The sequence below is a fragment of the Opisthocomus hoazin genome, chromosome 6, assembly GCF_030867145.1.
Source record: "Opisthocomus hoazin isolate bOpiHoa1 chromosome 6, bOpiHoa1.hap1, whole genome shotgun sequence".
Lineage (NCBI taxonomy): Eukaryota > Metazoa > Chordata > Aves > Opisthocomiformes > Opisthocomidae > Opisthocomus > Opisthocomus hoazin.
The window spans coordinates 5625300-5640075 of NC_134419.1; the positions used below are offsets into that span (position 1 = coordinate 5625300).

Here is a 14776-nt window from a genome sequence, read left to right on the forward strand (position 1 = left end):
AATGAATTAAATTAACTCCAGCGTAAAAGCCAAATCATGGGGGTTGGGGGGCAGAAATTCCCCTCCCTGAAGCCCGGATCTGGGAGCCTCACCTGTAATGGTCTGGTCTCTTAAAGACCCTGACGTAGTTGTTTGGGCCAGCTAATCTTGAGCTCTGAATCCTTGTTTGGGGATAAACATTTTACCCTCACTGACGCTAGCCAGGGATCCATCAACCAGCTGTATTTCAGGTCCGGTGTATCACTGTGGTGTATATAAACGGCTGTCTGGTGTCCTGCCAAGTTCCCAGGATGCTATTTTATCCCAGCGTTAGGCTGGGAAGCGAAGGGTAAGGATTTTTCCTGGTCTCCTCTTCCCCAAGTGATGGCACAGGGGACAAAATACCTGCTTATGGTATTAATGCAATAAGTATATGTGTGGGACCTACACGTGCAAATCATGCTGTGGGACCAGCAAGCGGGCAGGCACTGCCCCCAGTGCTGGGGGGCTGCAGGGGAGAGCAGGGGCTAGGGCAGCCTTTGGCATTAGCACAAGCTTCTGCTTGACTTTAGGTGTCGTTTCTTACTCTGATTTCACTACTGTTAAAATGCACCTTGAGTTTCTAGTTCCTCTTGTTCTGGTTTGCAACAACTACTTAGCTCTTACTCTGTTGACACTCAGTTGTGACAGCGGGGTAATTCAAGGACAACTAAACCCTCCCTCAGGTTTATTATTGACTTACTGTTAAAAGATGGAAGTTCTCACTATAACTCTTCCTGACGCTCTTTCACCACCCTACCCCGTCCCCCGCCTGTCTTGCAAGCCACATCTTGTGCAAGTACACTTCTGAGCTGCCGAAAGCTCTGCCGCTGTGGGTGGAGGGGAAGCCTCGGGGCTTTGCCTGGGTGCTCCGGGAAGGCTGGGGTTTCTCGCTGCACCTATTCCCAAATGGTGCTAATTTGAATTTCTGTAGGAGGAAAGGAAAATGGAGAATGAGGAGGTGGGGACTGGGCTGGCAAGCCCAATACTTGAGGTTGTGCAGTGCTGGGGCTGTGACACTTTGCCTCCTCCCACGGCTGCTTGCCGTGTCGGCATGGAGCGTGTCACCTCATAAGCTCAGGAGCAGGACCTTTAAACTTACCCTCCAATATCTGTATTTTCCCCTTCCTGTTTCCATAAGTGAGAAACAGCATGCTAAACTGTGCAACTGGGTTGTTATTAATTTTTAAGTAGCTGTAGTGTGTTTGAAAAGTGCTGCGCTCCAGCTTCCTAGGACTTTTTGTTCTGTTTCTACTTGAGGGATTGCTGTAGGCAGAAGACCATAACCCTGGTATGAAGTCCGTTGACGTGCTCTGAGCCCCATAAACACAGCCTGTCCTCCCAAAGGAAAGGCAGTGTGAGTGTGGAGTCGGGAGGAGGCTTGGCCGAGCCCTGCGTCTGGCACAGGGTCCTCTCCCTCCGAGGGATTCCTGATTTCACTTTGCTTTCTTGTAGGCTCAGTATCAAAGCGCTTGAATTCCTTGTCCTTAAGATGATTTTTTTTTTCCCAGACTTCTAAAAGGGCCTGAAAAACAATCTCTTCTGTTTTTTTCTCTCATCTTCTCAGTGCTCAACTTGAAGAGCAGTATAATTACGAAGAAACCCTGATGTACCTGAATCAGTCTGGGGACACCACAACCTTGTGTGTCATTGAAGGTACTTTGCAAGGCAAAACTGCTAGGTGAATTACATGCTATCTGGAATAGAGCCTTTAAAAAAGGAAATAATATTGGTTCCTCAAGCTGAGAAAAGCAGCTGTGCATTGGTCAAGGTGACCAAAGATGACTGTCTGTATTGCCTCTGTGCACTGTCACTGCATGAGGCCTTTGGGGCACAGACAAAATAGAAGTTAGAATTTTGGTGGTGAGATGGTGCTTACAGTAAACCTACGGTGGGAAAAGTCATGAGATACTACCCAAGTGGAAGAGAAAGAAAAGAAGACAGTGAGGCAAACCTCAGCATCTTCTTGGGAACTCGTTTTTTTCAAGGTACAGAGCTTTTCCATCTCCATCACTACTTCTTTGCAGTATAATTTTCTTCAGTGTTGCCACTGTTCTGCTTTTACTTTTTTCAAAGTTTTCCTTTTTTGAGGAGGTTAGTTTCTGCCTTGTGCATTGGTTATCTGTCCCATTGGAACAGGAGCCAAGCTATGTCCTTGGGGGGACCCACCTCAGCCCTTTTGGGTTTCCCCAAGGGCTAGGATAACTGTGGCCAGCCCAGATCGATGCTGCAGTCCTCTGAATGTAACACAACATTCAGACAGCAAATTGAAGGACCCTGACCAGTAGGACACAATGAATATACCGTGGTGAATATGTGCCTGGATGCTGAGCATGTAGGCTGAAGTTGGGTTTTGCAACTTGAAGTGCAGTGACTTTAACATGGACTGAAAAGTAATACTTGTTCACAAATATCTTTTCTAGTACCTAAGGAAGAGCCTCAGGAACACAATGTAAGTCTCCTCACAGCTGGTTTTAATCTTTTAGGCTTGACTGTACCATACATATCATGCTTTCTTATCTTAGAAATTTTTAATATCTTTATTTCTTACCTGCCGAGTATTTCTTTATGTGTGTTGTCTGTGAAGACTAGCAAAAAATAAATCAGAAATTGCAGAGGGGACACAAAGACTAATGAGATTTCCAGACACACTAGGGGAGAGAGTCAGTTCCCTTGATTTCCTCTGCAAACACGTAAGGAAGTGGTAACACCATCTGGACATTGGTAGTAGACCAAGTAAGTGTCAACCACCGATATCAAGATCATGACTACCTGAAGGAAAAATCCACTGAACTGTTCTGGAATTTCCTGTCAAAGGTGGGCTGGTGCTGGTAATCCATCTATGAAGGCATAAAAGCAAGACTGAGCCAGGTTCCTTGTCATAGCAGCACTCTTCGAGCTTTGGCTCATAAGCAGGGGGATCTGTTGTGGGCACAACTGTAAGGGTTTCCATCCCCTGCTGTAGGGATATCTCTGCTGCAAACTATGGCCTGACTCTTTTCATTTTACCCTGGCTACAAAGGGGATGGCAGTTCACTTTGACAGTGCAGATACCCTGCAGTGAAGGCAGGGCAGTGCATTGCCCAGGGCAGGAATTGCTGCAGCTGTCCCTAGAGAAGACCTGCTTGGCTGCATGGCCGAGCTCACAGTCGGTAGCTGGGCTGAGAGAACATGTCGCCTCGTGCCAGGAGATAATCATGCACTGGGTATCAGTTCTGGCTCTGCTAAAAGAGGTGAAACTACTCTTTGGAAAACATCGAAATCCACTTTCAAGTCCTGACTTGCAAAGCAATCAAAGTGTCCAGGGAATAGCACAGGTTTCCAAATGCACTGATCAGTGCATGGTTTGCAGAGAGGTTCTCTGGCTCAGCTCTAGTCTTATTTTATGGTAGGCTGGAAAATCTTTATTTATTAAAGAAACCTTCCTCCACTTCTGTAAGCTCTCCAACCTGTAATTGCTTTCATTCTGACTGGTAGCTTCATCGGCCTGATCCCTTGCACTGTTAGATTATCCCTGTATAGTTTGTCAATATGTGTATCCCCTGTCCTGCAAAGTAGAGGAAATATCCTTGTCTGATGACTATTCCAAACATAAAATGCTTCTGGGCTTTCTAAAGAAATATTTCTTTAAATACTAGATGACAGTTGAGGCCTTGTATAAAAGCTTGACTGTTGAAAAAAGCACAGTGGCTGAAGGCTTTCCTCTCTTTATTCTAGAAACAGAAGACTTTTCTCTTTGCCAAATCCAGGTAATTTCCTTTCCTTCCTCTCAAGCTTCATCCAACCCAGCAACTGACTCAGGTTAGGGTTAGAATATTGTAACACTCAGTAAACAGAAAGAAATTTCATATATTTTGTGACTGGGACAATGTAGACAATGATGCTCTTCTGTGTCAGCACTCGTGGTTTCTAAGATGGTTTTCATTCTAAATCATATCTGGAGGGGAGATTTTCTTCTCTCCTCTGGCACACAAGAACATACATTATCTTTTCCTACTGAAACCTGAACGCTTTCAGTATAAGAAAGGGGAGGTATGAGGGTCTCAAAGTGGGACAGCCGGTTCCAGGTCCAAAATTCTGCGGTAAGGCAAGGCCCACACTGAATTTGTAAATATAAATATCACGTTTCAAACTCCTTGCAGTGTATAATTACTGTCACTGGCTGAAGGCTGGTTTTTTTGATGGGCTTGAAGCATCATGTGATTAAAGAGGGTCACTTCAGTGGGAAATGGTGTGATGCTGGAAAAAAGCTATCAAGTTCTGCCTCCTGTTGCTTTATCTTCCCTAGATCACCATATAGTATGGTGAGAGGTACGTCTTGTGGGCCAGGTACCGCTACTGGCAAATGGACCTAGCTTGTCCATTCCTGCTACTAGAAAACAATTGTCTTAGTTTGTGTCTTTTCGAAGAGTGATTGCTATTACCTAGGTAACCAGCGGCCTTTAGATTTGGACTTGCCCTTACTTTTAGTATTGGCAGTCCTTTTGGCATCTACCTCATTCAAAGGGAAAAGGAGCTGCTTATTTGGGCACAATCATAAAGCAATCTGTCTGTCTGTCTGTGACTTTGCTAAAGCATCTCTGTTCTGAGATCTCTCTCGTTTCTGAAACTTTCAGTCCTGGAAGAGCTATAATAGAGGATGAAAAAGAGGAAAAAACAAGTCTTGAAAGAGAGAAAGAGGAAGCAAAGAAAATTTTCAAGGTATCGTATCCTTCAGATTCCTTTTAATAATTACTATAGGATGTTTCTCCTCCTTCTATCCTCCCTCTCTTCAGGAAACAGTTGAAATTTGAGTCCTTAATCACCTGTTTTTTTCTGCCTTCTCTTTTGCCTGCTAATTGCTCGAGTGCTACTGCCTAAAAGGCAGGTAGTGCTGCTAAGCAGCACCTATGTCCACCAGAAATCCCCGATGGAAAAGGGCATGAAACTGTCCTAAGTCCACAGAAAGATAACTTCTATTCTTATAGATGTATGTATGTAAGTTATATTAACTTATATTAGAAAGCTGTTTCTAAAGATTGTATTGACCAAACCAAATGTCTGATCTCAGACAGGTGGAAACGAATACCTATGTCCCACTAGCCAAACCAAGGAAGATGGTAGAGGTGGGATGAAGGTGCCACAACTGAAACATGATGTGACCAGTACCCAGACTGCAAAGCATCCTACCCCACAAGGGCTGGCAAAAGACGGACCAGAGCTCTGTGAGTATCTCATTGCGCTGTTGAGTGTTTCCTCAATCCTCGGTCCCATCTGTTGCCCAAATGTCTCTTCCATATGGGAAATCCTGTTAAATTTGGATGCAACTCTTGAACCAATTTAGTTAAACCAGGGCAAAAGGTTGCATGCGCATTTGTATTCTGGTCTGAATCATTTATTTTGGCTTTGCAAATAGCTTCCTAAGTTGGTTAACCATCTGCATAACTCAAACCAAGGTGTTTGTTTTTCTAGCAGATTGCCCTTATCCAAGAGCACTGAAATCCATCTCGTCTGCTTCTCACAATTTATTGAGTCTCAGAAAAGGGTTTGGCTAAGGCTTGTGGTAGAATGCACGAGCAGGATGAGAGCCTGAAGTCTCCCTCTGTCCCTTATTAAGATGGATAATGGGTCCTTGCTCCATCTTCTTCCAGTGAGACTTTTTCTGACTTGGGGCTCCTTCTGTCACAGTGCTCTGAGAGAGCATCTGGAGCTGATGATACGCACCTTAGCTGCACAATTAAACCCAGTCATGTTTCTTCTGTAAGCACCATTTTGCAACTTCAGGTATAAGTGTGCATGGGCTCTATTCTGCAAAGGCTTACTCCTGCCTCTGCAAGCTGTTAGTGTGACATGGCAGCATTTTAAAGATGAAAGAGAAAAAAGTGTCTCTGTTGGGCTCTGTGGATAGACCAGGAGTGTGAAGGAGAAAGTGTAAATTGACTGTGGCTGTGGTAGTTGTTATTGGTGTGGTCCTGGGTTTTGTTTCTTTTTATTTGAAATCACTTCATAATAATTTTCTGTTTTGGTTGGTGTCTGTTTTCATAAGAAATCTTGCTGGTTTTCTTGACCTTTGAACAGCTGGAGGTAATTTCTGTTGGGATTTTTTTAAAAAAGTACTCATGGTGAGCCTCCTGCTATTGCTTCACCAGAGAAGCTGATTCAGAGAATTGCTTGGTTTCTCTCTCTCCCCCCCATCCTTTTCTTCTTCGTGGGAGTTCGAATGTTTTACAGAAATTCTGGTCATTAACTAGACCATCTGTGGTGGTGAATGTTTCTGGTGAGACCTACTGCATGCACCCGTGTTCGTTTAGAAACACTGTCTGCATTTATTTGTGTGGCTGCATTTCTACATTACTCCAACTCTCTTAAATCAGTTTTCAGGATTTAATATTGCCACATAACAGAGTCCTCCAGTAATAATCTTTTTCTAACCTCAAGAGGTGCAACTCTCATGCTCTGTTCTAGCCCTTGGTGAAATACATCTCTGGAATACTCTCTCTCCTTGTCTCTTTTCTGAGGTGTTGATTTACAGGTGCATTCTCGATGGACTGCCCAGTTACTGGGACCTTAGCACCTCCGCCAACCATGCTAAGCCTTTCCCTCAATCACTCTGCAAACATCCATGAGTAGTCTCTTGGGTTGTTTTCTGGTGAGGAGCATTTGCGTCCTTAAACGCTCAAATGTGGCAGAGAGCTGCCACAACTGAGAATACTGATAGACATTTTAACTTTCTTAAACATAAAATACTTTAAAACTTTAAAATATTTTAAAGTTAAATGCTTTGCTTTCTCAAAATGGCTCGGAGCGGAGACTTTCCTGGTCTCCTGGGATGGAAAGTATGGCTGTAATCTTTCATTTTTTGAGGGCTACAAGGATGGTGAGGGGACTGGAGCATCTCCCCTACGAGGAGAGGTTGAGGGAACTGGGCTTGTTCAGCCTGAAGAAGAGAAGGCTGCGAGGGGACCTTATAAATGCCTACAAATATCTGAAGAGTGGGTGTCAGGAGGATGGGGACAAGCTCTTTTCAGTGGTGCCCAGTGACAGGACAAGGGGCAATGGGCACAAACTGAGGCACAGGAAGTTCCGTCTGAACATGAGGAAGAACTTCTTCCCTCTGAGGGTGACGGAGCACTGGAACAGGCTGCCCAGGGAGGTTGGGGAGTCTCCTTCTCTGGAGATATTCAAGACCCGCCTGGACAAGGTCCTGTGCAGCCTGCTGTAGGTGACCCTGCTTCGGCAGGGGGGTTGGACTAGATGACCCACAGAGGTCCCTTCCAACCCCTACTATTCTGTGATTCTGTGATTCTGTGATTTATTGTGGCATCAGCTGTTATCCTCAACAGTTGTCCTTGCCCTGACAGAAGTTTCTCAGAAAAGCTTCTAAAGCAAATGTCCTATCTCATTTCCAGTGCGCTACGTGTACGTTGGTGCTCCGAAGCCAGGAGTAGAAAGAACAGCCTTGAACCAAAACACTTGTGAGTCTCTGCAGGCATCAGAGTATATATATGATGATGTTGAGGAAATACAAGATAGACTGTGAGTATGGACCCGGACTCTTCGCAATGGCTGTGTCTATGAAATGTCTTTTTCAAATGACGCTGCAGCACATCCCCATATAATATTTCTGTCTTTTAGCAGCCACACGTCAGATGCTTCAAGTCCATTTGCTTCAGCCAGCAGTAAGTGCAGCGCATGGGGAAGCTCAAATGGGAGCCGCTTTTAATTTGGGCTGGTCCCTGGGAGATGAATAGCTTCATTTAACTTTCAACATCTATAGGGTCTAATTCTGGCCTGGTTGCTCTAAATTCCCATTAAAACCAGTGGGGAGCAATACATCTGCCTAGCATGGAATTCATTTAAGCGACCTCTAAGCCTCTGTAAGAGTAAAATGTAGTGGCCTGGGTGCAATTTGTCCTGCAGACCTCACCTCATCACTACTGAACGTGGTTTGTGATAATGGCATGCCTTGGTTTTGAGTTTCAGGAAACAGCTACGAAGAAACATATGAAGATGTTGAAACTGGGGGTGATAATCCAGCAAAAATGGAGTAAGTTGCAATTTCTTAGCCCGTATTTTGAAATACTGACCGTATTTCCTTGATCACACATGCCAGGTACTGGCTGGAAGCCTTTTTTTCCCTAATGCAACTGCAGAGAATTTGTGTGGGTGGGTTTCTTCCCCCTACTCCTCCTACTTTCCCCTTTGGCTGACACTTAGGGAGCAAAAAATAGTTACCAAAATGAAACCCCTAAGCAGTGAGACCTTTCTATTCGAGCTTGTAGCACTCCCCATCTGTTGGAAGTACTTTCCTTGCAGACCTGTGCCTGCATAAAACACACAGGATGGTCTCGCTGCCTTGCTTTTGGTCAAAAGCGTTGCTCAGCTGTAGTTGAGAAATGGCACCTTTTTTGTGTATGCCAAAAGAGGTAATGCTCGAGGGACACATGGGGACACTGTCCCCGTTAAAAGGGACAAAATGTTCACATTTCAGATCACAGAAGGCTGGAAGGCTGAAAGGAGCCCAGGCTGAGAGCTAATGCCCGCAGCTGACATGCTGTAACTAACTTGCAGCCTGCCCATTTTTATATCGCTGAGTTCTCAAGATACTTGCTTCCAGAGGGTGTGTTATAAAAGCAATGAGTTTTGCAGCCTCAGGTTTATACGTTGTCTGAGCTTTCCAAATGGACTAAGAGGTGAAATGTGAAGTTAGCTGTGTTTTTACTTCTTAGCTCTGTGTGGTTCCCTACCCTCACGCAGTCAAAGATTTCCTGCATCCCTTGATGAGAAACAGAGAGAGCCTTTGGGAGCGGCGTATGGGCTGGGGATGCTGCACACAAGTGCTTCGGATGCGTCTGGTGGCTCTGTTGTAAGGAGCAGTGTGGGAGGAATAGTAAGGTCTTGCTGTACATCTGCTTTTCCCTTCTGGATGTGAGACTCGTATCAGCTCGCATCTGGAGTCGAGCCTAGCTTATTCGTGCACATAGAGCCTGCGTGTGTCAGCGAGGGGAAAAAGGTATGGGAGACCTGAAACCCTGGAGGTGACTGGGCACTTTTTAAAAGGCAAAAGTGCCATTACTCTGCAAATTGTAAGTGGGAGTTCTGTGATGGAGGTGCACGAGCTTCTCTGGCCAGAAGGAAGCGTGCTGGCATCTGCATCTGGCTCCTGGAACAGCCGTGCATGTCACAGAAACACTGAATCACAGAATGGTCGCGCTTGGAAGAGACCTCTGTGGGTCATCTAGTCCAACCCCCCTGCCAAAGCAGGGTCACCCACAGCAGGCTGCACAGGACCTTGTCCATGTGGGTTTTGAGTGTCTCCAGAGAAGGAGACTCCACAACCTCCCTGGGCAACCTGTGCCAGTGCTCCGTCACCCTCAGAATGAAGATGTTCTTCCTCGTGTTCAGATGGAACTTCCTCTGCTTCAGTTTGTGCCTGTTGCCTCTTGTCCTGTCACTGGGCACCACTGAAAAGAGTCTGGCCCCATCCTCCTGACACCCACCCTTGAGATATTTGTAGGCATTTATAAGGTCCCCTCTGAGCCTTCTCCAGGCTAAACAAGCCCAGCTCCCTCAGCCTTTCCTTGTAGGAGAGATGCTCCAGTCCCCTCATCATCCTCGTAGCCCTCTGCTGGACCCTCTCCAGCAGCTCCTCATCTTTCTTGAACTGGGGAGCCCAGAACTGGATTCAGGGCTCCAGATGCGGCCTCACTAGGGCAGAGCAGAAGAGAAGAAGAACCTCCCTCGACCTACTGGTCACACTCTTCTTAATGCACCCCAGGATCCCATTGGCCTTCTTGGCAGCCAGGGCACACTGCTGGCTCATGGTCAGCCTGTCGTCCACCAGCACTCCCAGATCCCTCTCCACAGAGCTGCTCTCCAGCAGGTCTGCCTGAAGCCTGTACTGGTGCATGGGGTTGTTCCTCCCCAGGTGCAGGACCCTGCACTCGCCCTTGTTGAACTTCATCAGGTTCCTCTGCGCCCAACTCTCCAGCCTGTCCAGGTCTCACTGAATGGCAGCACAGCCTTCTGGTGTATGTACAGCCTTCTGGTGTCCCCCACCTGCCGGGAAGCATACTTATGCCTCTTCTGTTCCCCTCGGCACCTGCTGAACAGGAGCAGAAATCAATCTCTATTGCTAATTCACAGAGAAGCAGTGCATCTTGATGGGTTAGCAAGGGAATTTCATGACAAAGCTAGGTTTGGGACCAAATTCACGGGGTTCAGAGGTCAGTGTCTTAATCCCCAAACCAGCCTTTATGTAATCTTTCTATTGATCCCGCATGCAGGATTAGGTGTGCTGATACACATAAAGTACTTTTAATAATACTTGTCCATGGGTAATGTCCCCCATGTGAGGCTCTTCGTTGTTTGCAGATACTTTATTAGAAAATCACTGTGTAGCTTTGCAACCTCCCGTAAGCTTCAGAGGGGTGTGTGTAGGGGAACATCTGTCTCAAAAGCCTACACGACAGAAATGTGTGATGAAGAGTGGCACAGACAGAGGGTCCTGATGTCCTCCTTTAATGTGCACTGCTTGCTTCTAGGGAATTTTTGTCCCGTTCATCAGCAATTTTTACTCCAAATAAACCTGGATCACTCTGTAGTTGTTGGGTCAGAGGAGGACAACTTCAAGTAACACTGAAAAGTTTAAAGCTAATCAAAAATTTGAGCTTGGATTTTATAATTAAGCACCTTTTGCTGTGTTGGTGTCTATCCTGTTGAATCCATCATTCATCCGCATGATGCTGTTAAGGCTTAAAGCCTACTGCTGAGCTGAGATCTAAGGTCTGCTGACCTTCCTTTACGTGCTTCAGCATCTCTGGGGCTACGAGTATTGCAGCTCTCACATACTTCTGCACCTAGTGCCTCTTTAATTTAAAATCTGTTTCTCTTTTGGACAGAACAGAAAAAGAGAAGAAATTCGGAAACTTTTTTAAGATAGAAAAATTGAAGCTGAAGAATATCAGGTTCAAGGAAAACTTCAAGTAAGAAAATGTTGGCTATCCAACCCCTTCCCCCTCTAGACTTGAGCATGCATATTTGCAACAATTTGAGAGCAGGAGGTCTAGGAGTAAGGAATACAGCTTTATGTGCTTCTGTCAACTCATTAGGAGCTGCTGTGGCAGATGTGGCCAATGGTCCATCTGTGCAGCTTCTCTGAAGTCTCTGGTGTCAGGAATCTGCAGGAGCTGATTCTACAGCAGTGTCCAAATTTTTGTAGGCTTTCTGCTGCCTGTGGTACCTTTGTGATACCGCAGCAAGATGCAGGTACACAAGGCAACATAGAAATATTGCTGCCCTGAAATACCTGCTGCCCAGACCTGTGGGCCAGGATTAGGCAAAGGCTTGCTGATGTGACTCTTAAGGGTTGAGTTTTTTTATTCCAAGTACCATTTATAGTCAAGCTAGCAACATCAACTGCTGAAGAAGTTTACTATTGAGTCTGTAGTCTAATAGCTTAGGATAGAGGACATAGTATAACTTCTTATAGTGCCCTTTTGGGTACTCTTACTTTTAAATATTCAAAATCCTGGTTAAGGTTCTATGGAAACTGCCTTTTCCTCAAGTGCACAGTAGCTGCCTGCAGAACCTGTCCTCCAGAGGTGCCAGCATGTACCTCACACTGTGCGCAGTGCCTGAAGACCAGGAAAATCCTACTTTTTCTTATTTCTTTCAAAATTCCAGATTATTCCTTTCCTCTTTTATCTGAGGAAGGTTTGTTTTACTTAAAAGCCTTTCCACACGAGGTGCTCTGCCATGTCAGTGGCTCCTCCCTGCACTACTGCTAAATATAATTACAGAGAAGCAGCCACCAAGAACCCTTAAGAACCCATAAGAACCCACCTTCAAGAACCCTTAAAGCTCCTATGAGCATCTTAGATATCTGCAGTCGTTGTCACATCTAAATTCCTGGACAACCTGTGATATTGGCAGATTACAAGGAGGGAATTACTACTGACTACTGCTACGAACTGTCCATCAACCCTCTAACTATTGGGAATGGGTGTAGGGGTGGTCAGGAGGAGGGTGCTTTTGCTGATTTGGACTGTTCTTTGGATGCAGCATAGACCTTTCATACCCTGATTGGTAAACAAATGGCTTTTCTTACTGCCAGAGGACCGAGATCTTTATTTAGCAAGGGCTGCAATTCTGGTAAACGCTGTTGGTGTCTCAGAGCCCATGCACCTAGAGCTGCCTCCATCAACACCGTAGCAAGTGCTGCGTGCTGCCAGCTTGTCGGTGCTCATGGGTTTTTGGGCGATGCTGATGTGCAAACGTGTTTCTAAAAGCCTCTTTCTATCTGCAGGTTGGTTTCCATTTTAATACCAAATTTAGGTAAGCAACAAACATGGCAGTTGGGGATTTGTGTGTGTGTTTGAAGAGGCAGATGTGTTGTGCTATGGAAAGCCGACTGTAGGCATCGTGCCTTCCTCAAAATCATGTAATGTGGCAGTGTTAACTTTGAAGACTTGATAAGGATTTGTGCTTCAATTGAGGGTGGGTATTTTGTTTATTTTGGGGTGGTTTTCTTTGAAGGAGACCATTCCTCTTGCAGATCTGTAATGTATTTAGGAAGGCGATGTGTGAAGCAGTCCATGCTGAGCCACTGCTTCCGGGCTGCTGGTGGTGTTTAAAGCCGACTGTGCTCCAGCAGCTCTCTGTAAAACTTTGCGGCTTATTGCTGCCTGCTGGAGGGATAAGTTCATGCCTTGTGTAAATGGGGGTAGATGCAAAAACTGTCCCCACTGATCAAGCCTTGAGAAGGTGCTGGAGTGAGCATACTCATGCTCTTGGGATGGAAACCCTGTCTGGGCTGGCTGCAGTGTGAAGCTGCTGATGCTCCCTGGAGCTGGATGGCCAAGCCCATCCTGAAAACTGACCACAAACACACCTAACGAACTTAAGCATCCTGTCTTGTGCTGGAGTTTTGGCCAGGTGTCAGAGTCCCAAGAATCTTCCTTTCGCATTGCCTTGGCCGCTTTGGGTTGAGCTGTCAGCAGCAGCCCCAGTTTTCCTCTGCAATACATCACTTTGAGTACTGGACTCTGAATGACATCTCCTAATAATTTTCTCTGCTGTGTTTCGGTTGACAGCAGCTGTCTCCCAGGAGGACACGGTGTACGATGATGCCGAGGTGGGGCAGAGAGAGCCAAGGTGAGGAGGGTGCCCTCTCCTGGGGCTGGCCCCAGGCCACAGAGATGTTCCTCTTGGCACAAACCTGTGCCCTGGGGAGCCTGCGGTACCGCAAGCCACCAAGGGTCATGAGCTGGTCAGGACTGAGTCCTCTGGAGACAGTCCAGGTGCCCTCTCCATGTGTGTTTAATTTGGCAAATAGCATCCCACAAAATGTTTCTTCAATGTTACCTGGTTAGTGCCAGAGACGTGAAAAGGAGAGAGCTGCTCCCTGAAACACGTGAAAATTCAGATAGTTTTCCTAAGGAAGGAAAACTCCGGCTCCCAGACCTGATAATCAGCCCCATCCTGGCAAGCTCCTTGTCAGAAAAATTACTGTTAATAGGAACAGCATGTCTCGATGTCTTGCTGCCAGATGATTGTGGCGGCAGCGCGTGCTGGTATAAATCGCAGCAAGTGTTTGCGTTGCAGTGGTGGTTGTGGGGGGATGCAGAGAGAAAAATCACTACTTTGTAGGTACAAGGGTTTGGGGAGGGGACACAGTCTGCTGGAAAAAAACTTGAATTTCTGTGTGGCTCTTTCCCTTCCTCTCAGAGAGAAGGACGAGAAGTACAAAACCTGGATGCCAAAACTTCTGATGGCAAAAGAGGATAAGGACCAAAGGAAAAGCAGCGATCGTGTGGAGAGGTCTTGATTTTCATTCTGTGTTTTCCCATGTTGTCTAACTTTGTACGTGGATCTCTTCGGTCACTTGCAGGAGTGGGATGCCCCTGATAGCACAAGCATTTTTGTGTTTGGCTGCTGCTCCAGGGTCCTTTGTCTTTGAACCCAGCTTTCAGGAAACTTTGCAGAAAATATCTTGAGGGCAAAGGAAACTCTTAGATCTGAGCTGTATGCAAGCGGGAGATACCCTGAGAGTCTCATCCTGAAGTTGTATCACATCTTCCCACTTAGCTGAGACAAAAAGGTGCTAATTGCTGTATATTTGGCTGCTTTTCTGCCATGTTAAGTCCCATTCCTCCTTTAATTGTGCCTTGATTAAATATATGATCTCTGTGGAGCAGCTATTGCTATTCTGGCCAAAGCACTTTGTTTAGAAGCCCTGTACGCGGCGTAGGAGCTGCCTGCGTGCTCCCCTTGCCCTTATCTTAAAGTATTGACTTTCTGGGTCTTCTTTTTCCAGCTGGGTTTATTGCATTGTCTCTTGCTGTACCATCTGTGCATAAAAGCAAAAATAAAACTTTTTGTGACCAGTGCCGCAAAAATTTGTGTGGAAGTGGAAGCTTCCATTTCCCTTTCAAATCAGAAAAGCGTGCACAGCAATGAACTTCGTCCTGACCCAATACCTAGGACTTCAGATGAATGCAAACCAGAGATCTATTTTCTGGGTTCTCACCACAGAGCTCCTGCATGGGGTTGCTCCAACACCGGGTGTTGTTTTGTGCAAAACCATCTGTATAATTTTACAGACTGTCAGGAAGGCGATGCGATTCCATCCATTCCTTGCAGATCACAGGTCCCACAGGCTGAGACTGCCAAGCAGGATTCTCTGCACAGCTTAGAAGTCCCTAATTTCAGCTCTTGTTTCCCCTCCTCTTAATTTTAAGTGCATGAAAGTTAGCCAAGGGTGAATAATTTACTGCAA

General features: G+C 45.9%; 1 protein-coding gene across 6 annotated transcripts in view; it reads left to right on the forward strand.

Moving 5' to 3' along the window:
* Positions 1-14776, forward strand: part of FYB2 (FYN binding protein 2) — a 29397-nt gene that overhangs the window by 8257 nt on the left and 6364 nt on the right. For 3 of the 6 annotated variants that reach the window (XM_075424417.1, XM_075424414.1, XM_075424418.1), the window contains 12 exons: positions 1586-1674; positions 2442-2470; positions 3736-3767; positions 4635-4719; positions 5069-5222; positions 7407-7533; positions 7633-7676; positions 7975-8044; positions 10899-10982; positions 12305-12333; positions 13092-13152; positions 13726-13818. In XM_075424417.1, coding sequence (XP_075280532.1) covers positions 1586-1674; positions 2442-2470; positions 3736-3767; positions 4635-4719; positions 5069-5222; positions 7407-7533; positions 7633-7676; positions 7975-8044; positions 10899-10982; positions 12305-12333; positions 13092-13152; positions 13726-13818 — 897 coding nt within the window. The remainder of the gene's footprint in view (positions 1-1585; positions 1675-2441; positions 2471-3735; positions 3768-4634; positions 4720-5068; positions 5223-7406; positions 7534-7632; positions 7677-7974; positions 8045-10898; positions 10983-12304; positions 12334-13091; positions 13153-13725; positions 13819-14776) is intronic. The other 3 variants (XM_075424415.1, XM_075424416.1, XM_075424419.1) reach the window with 3 other exon arrangements.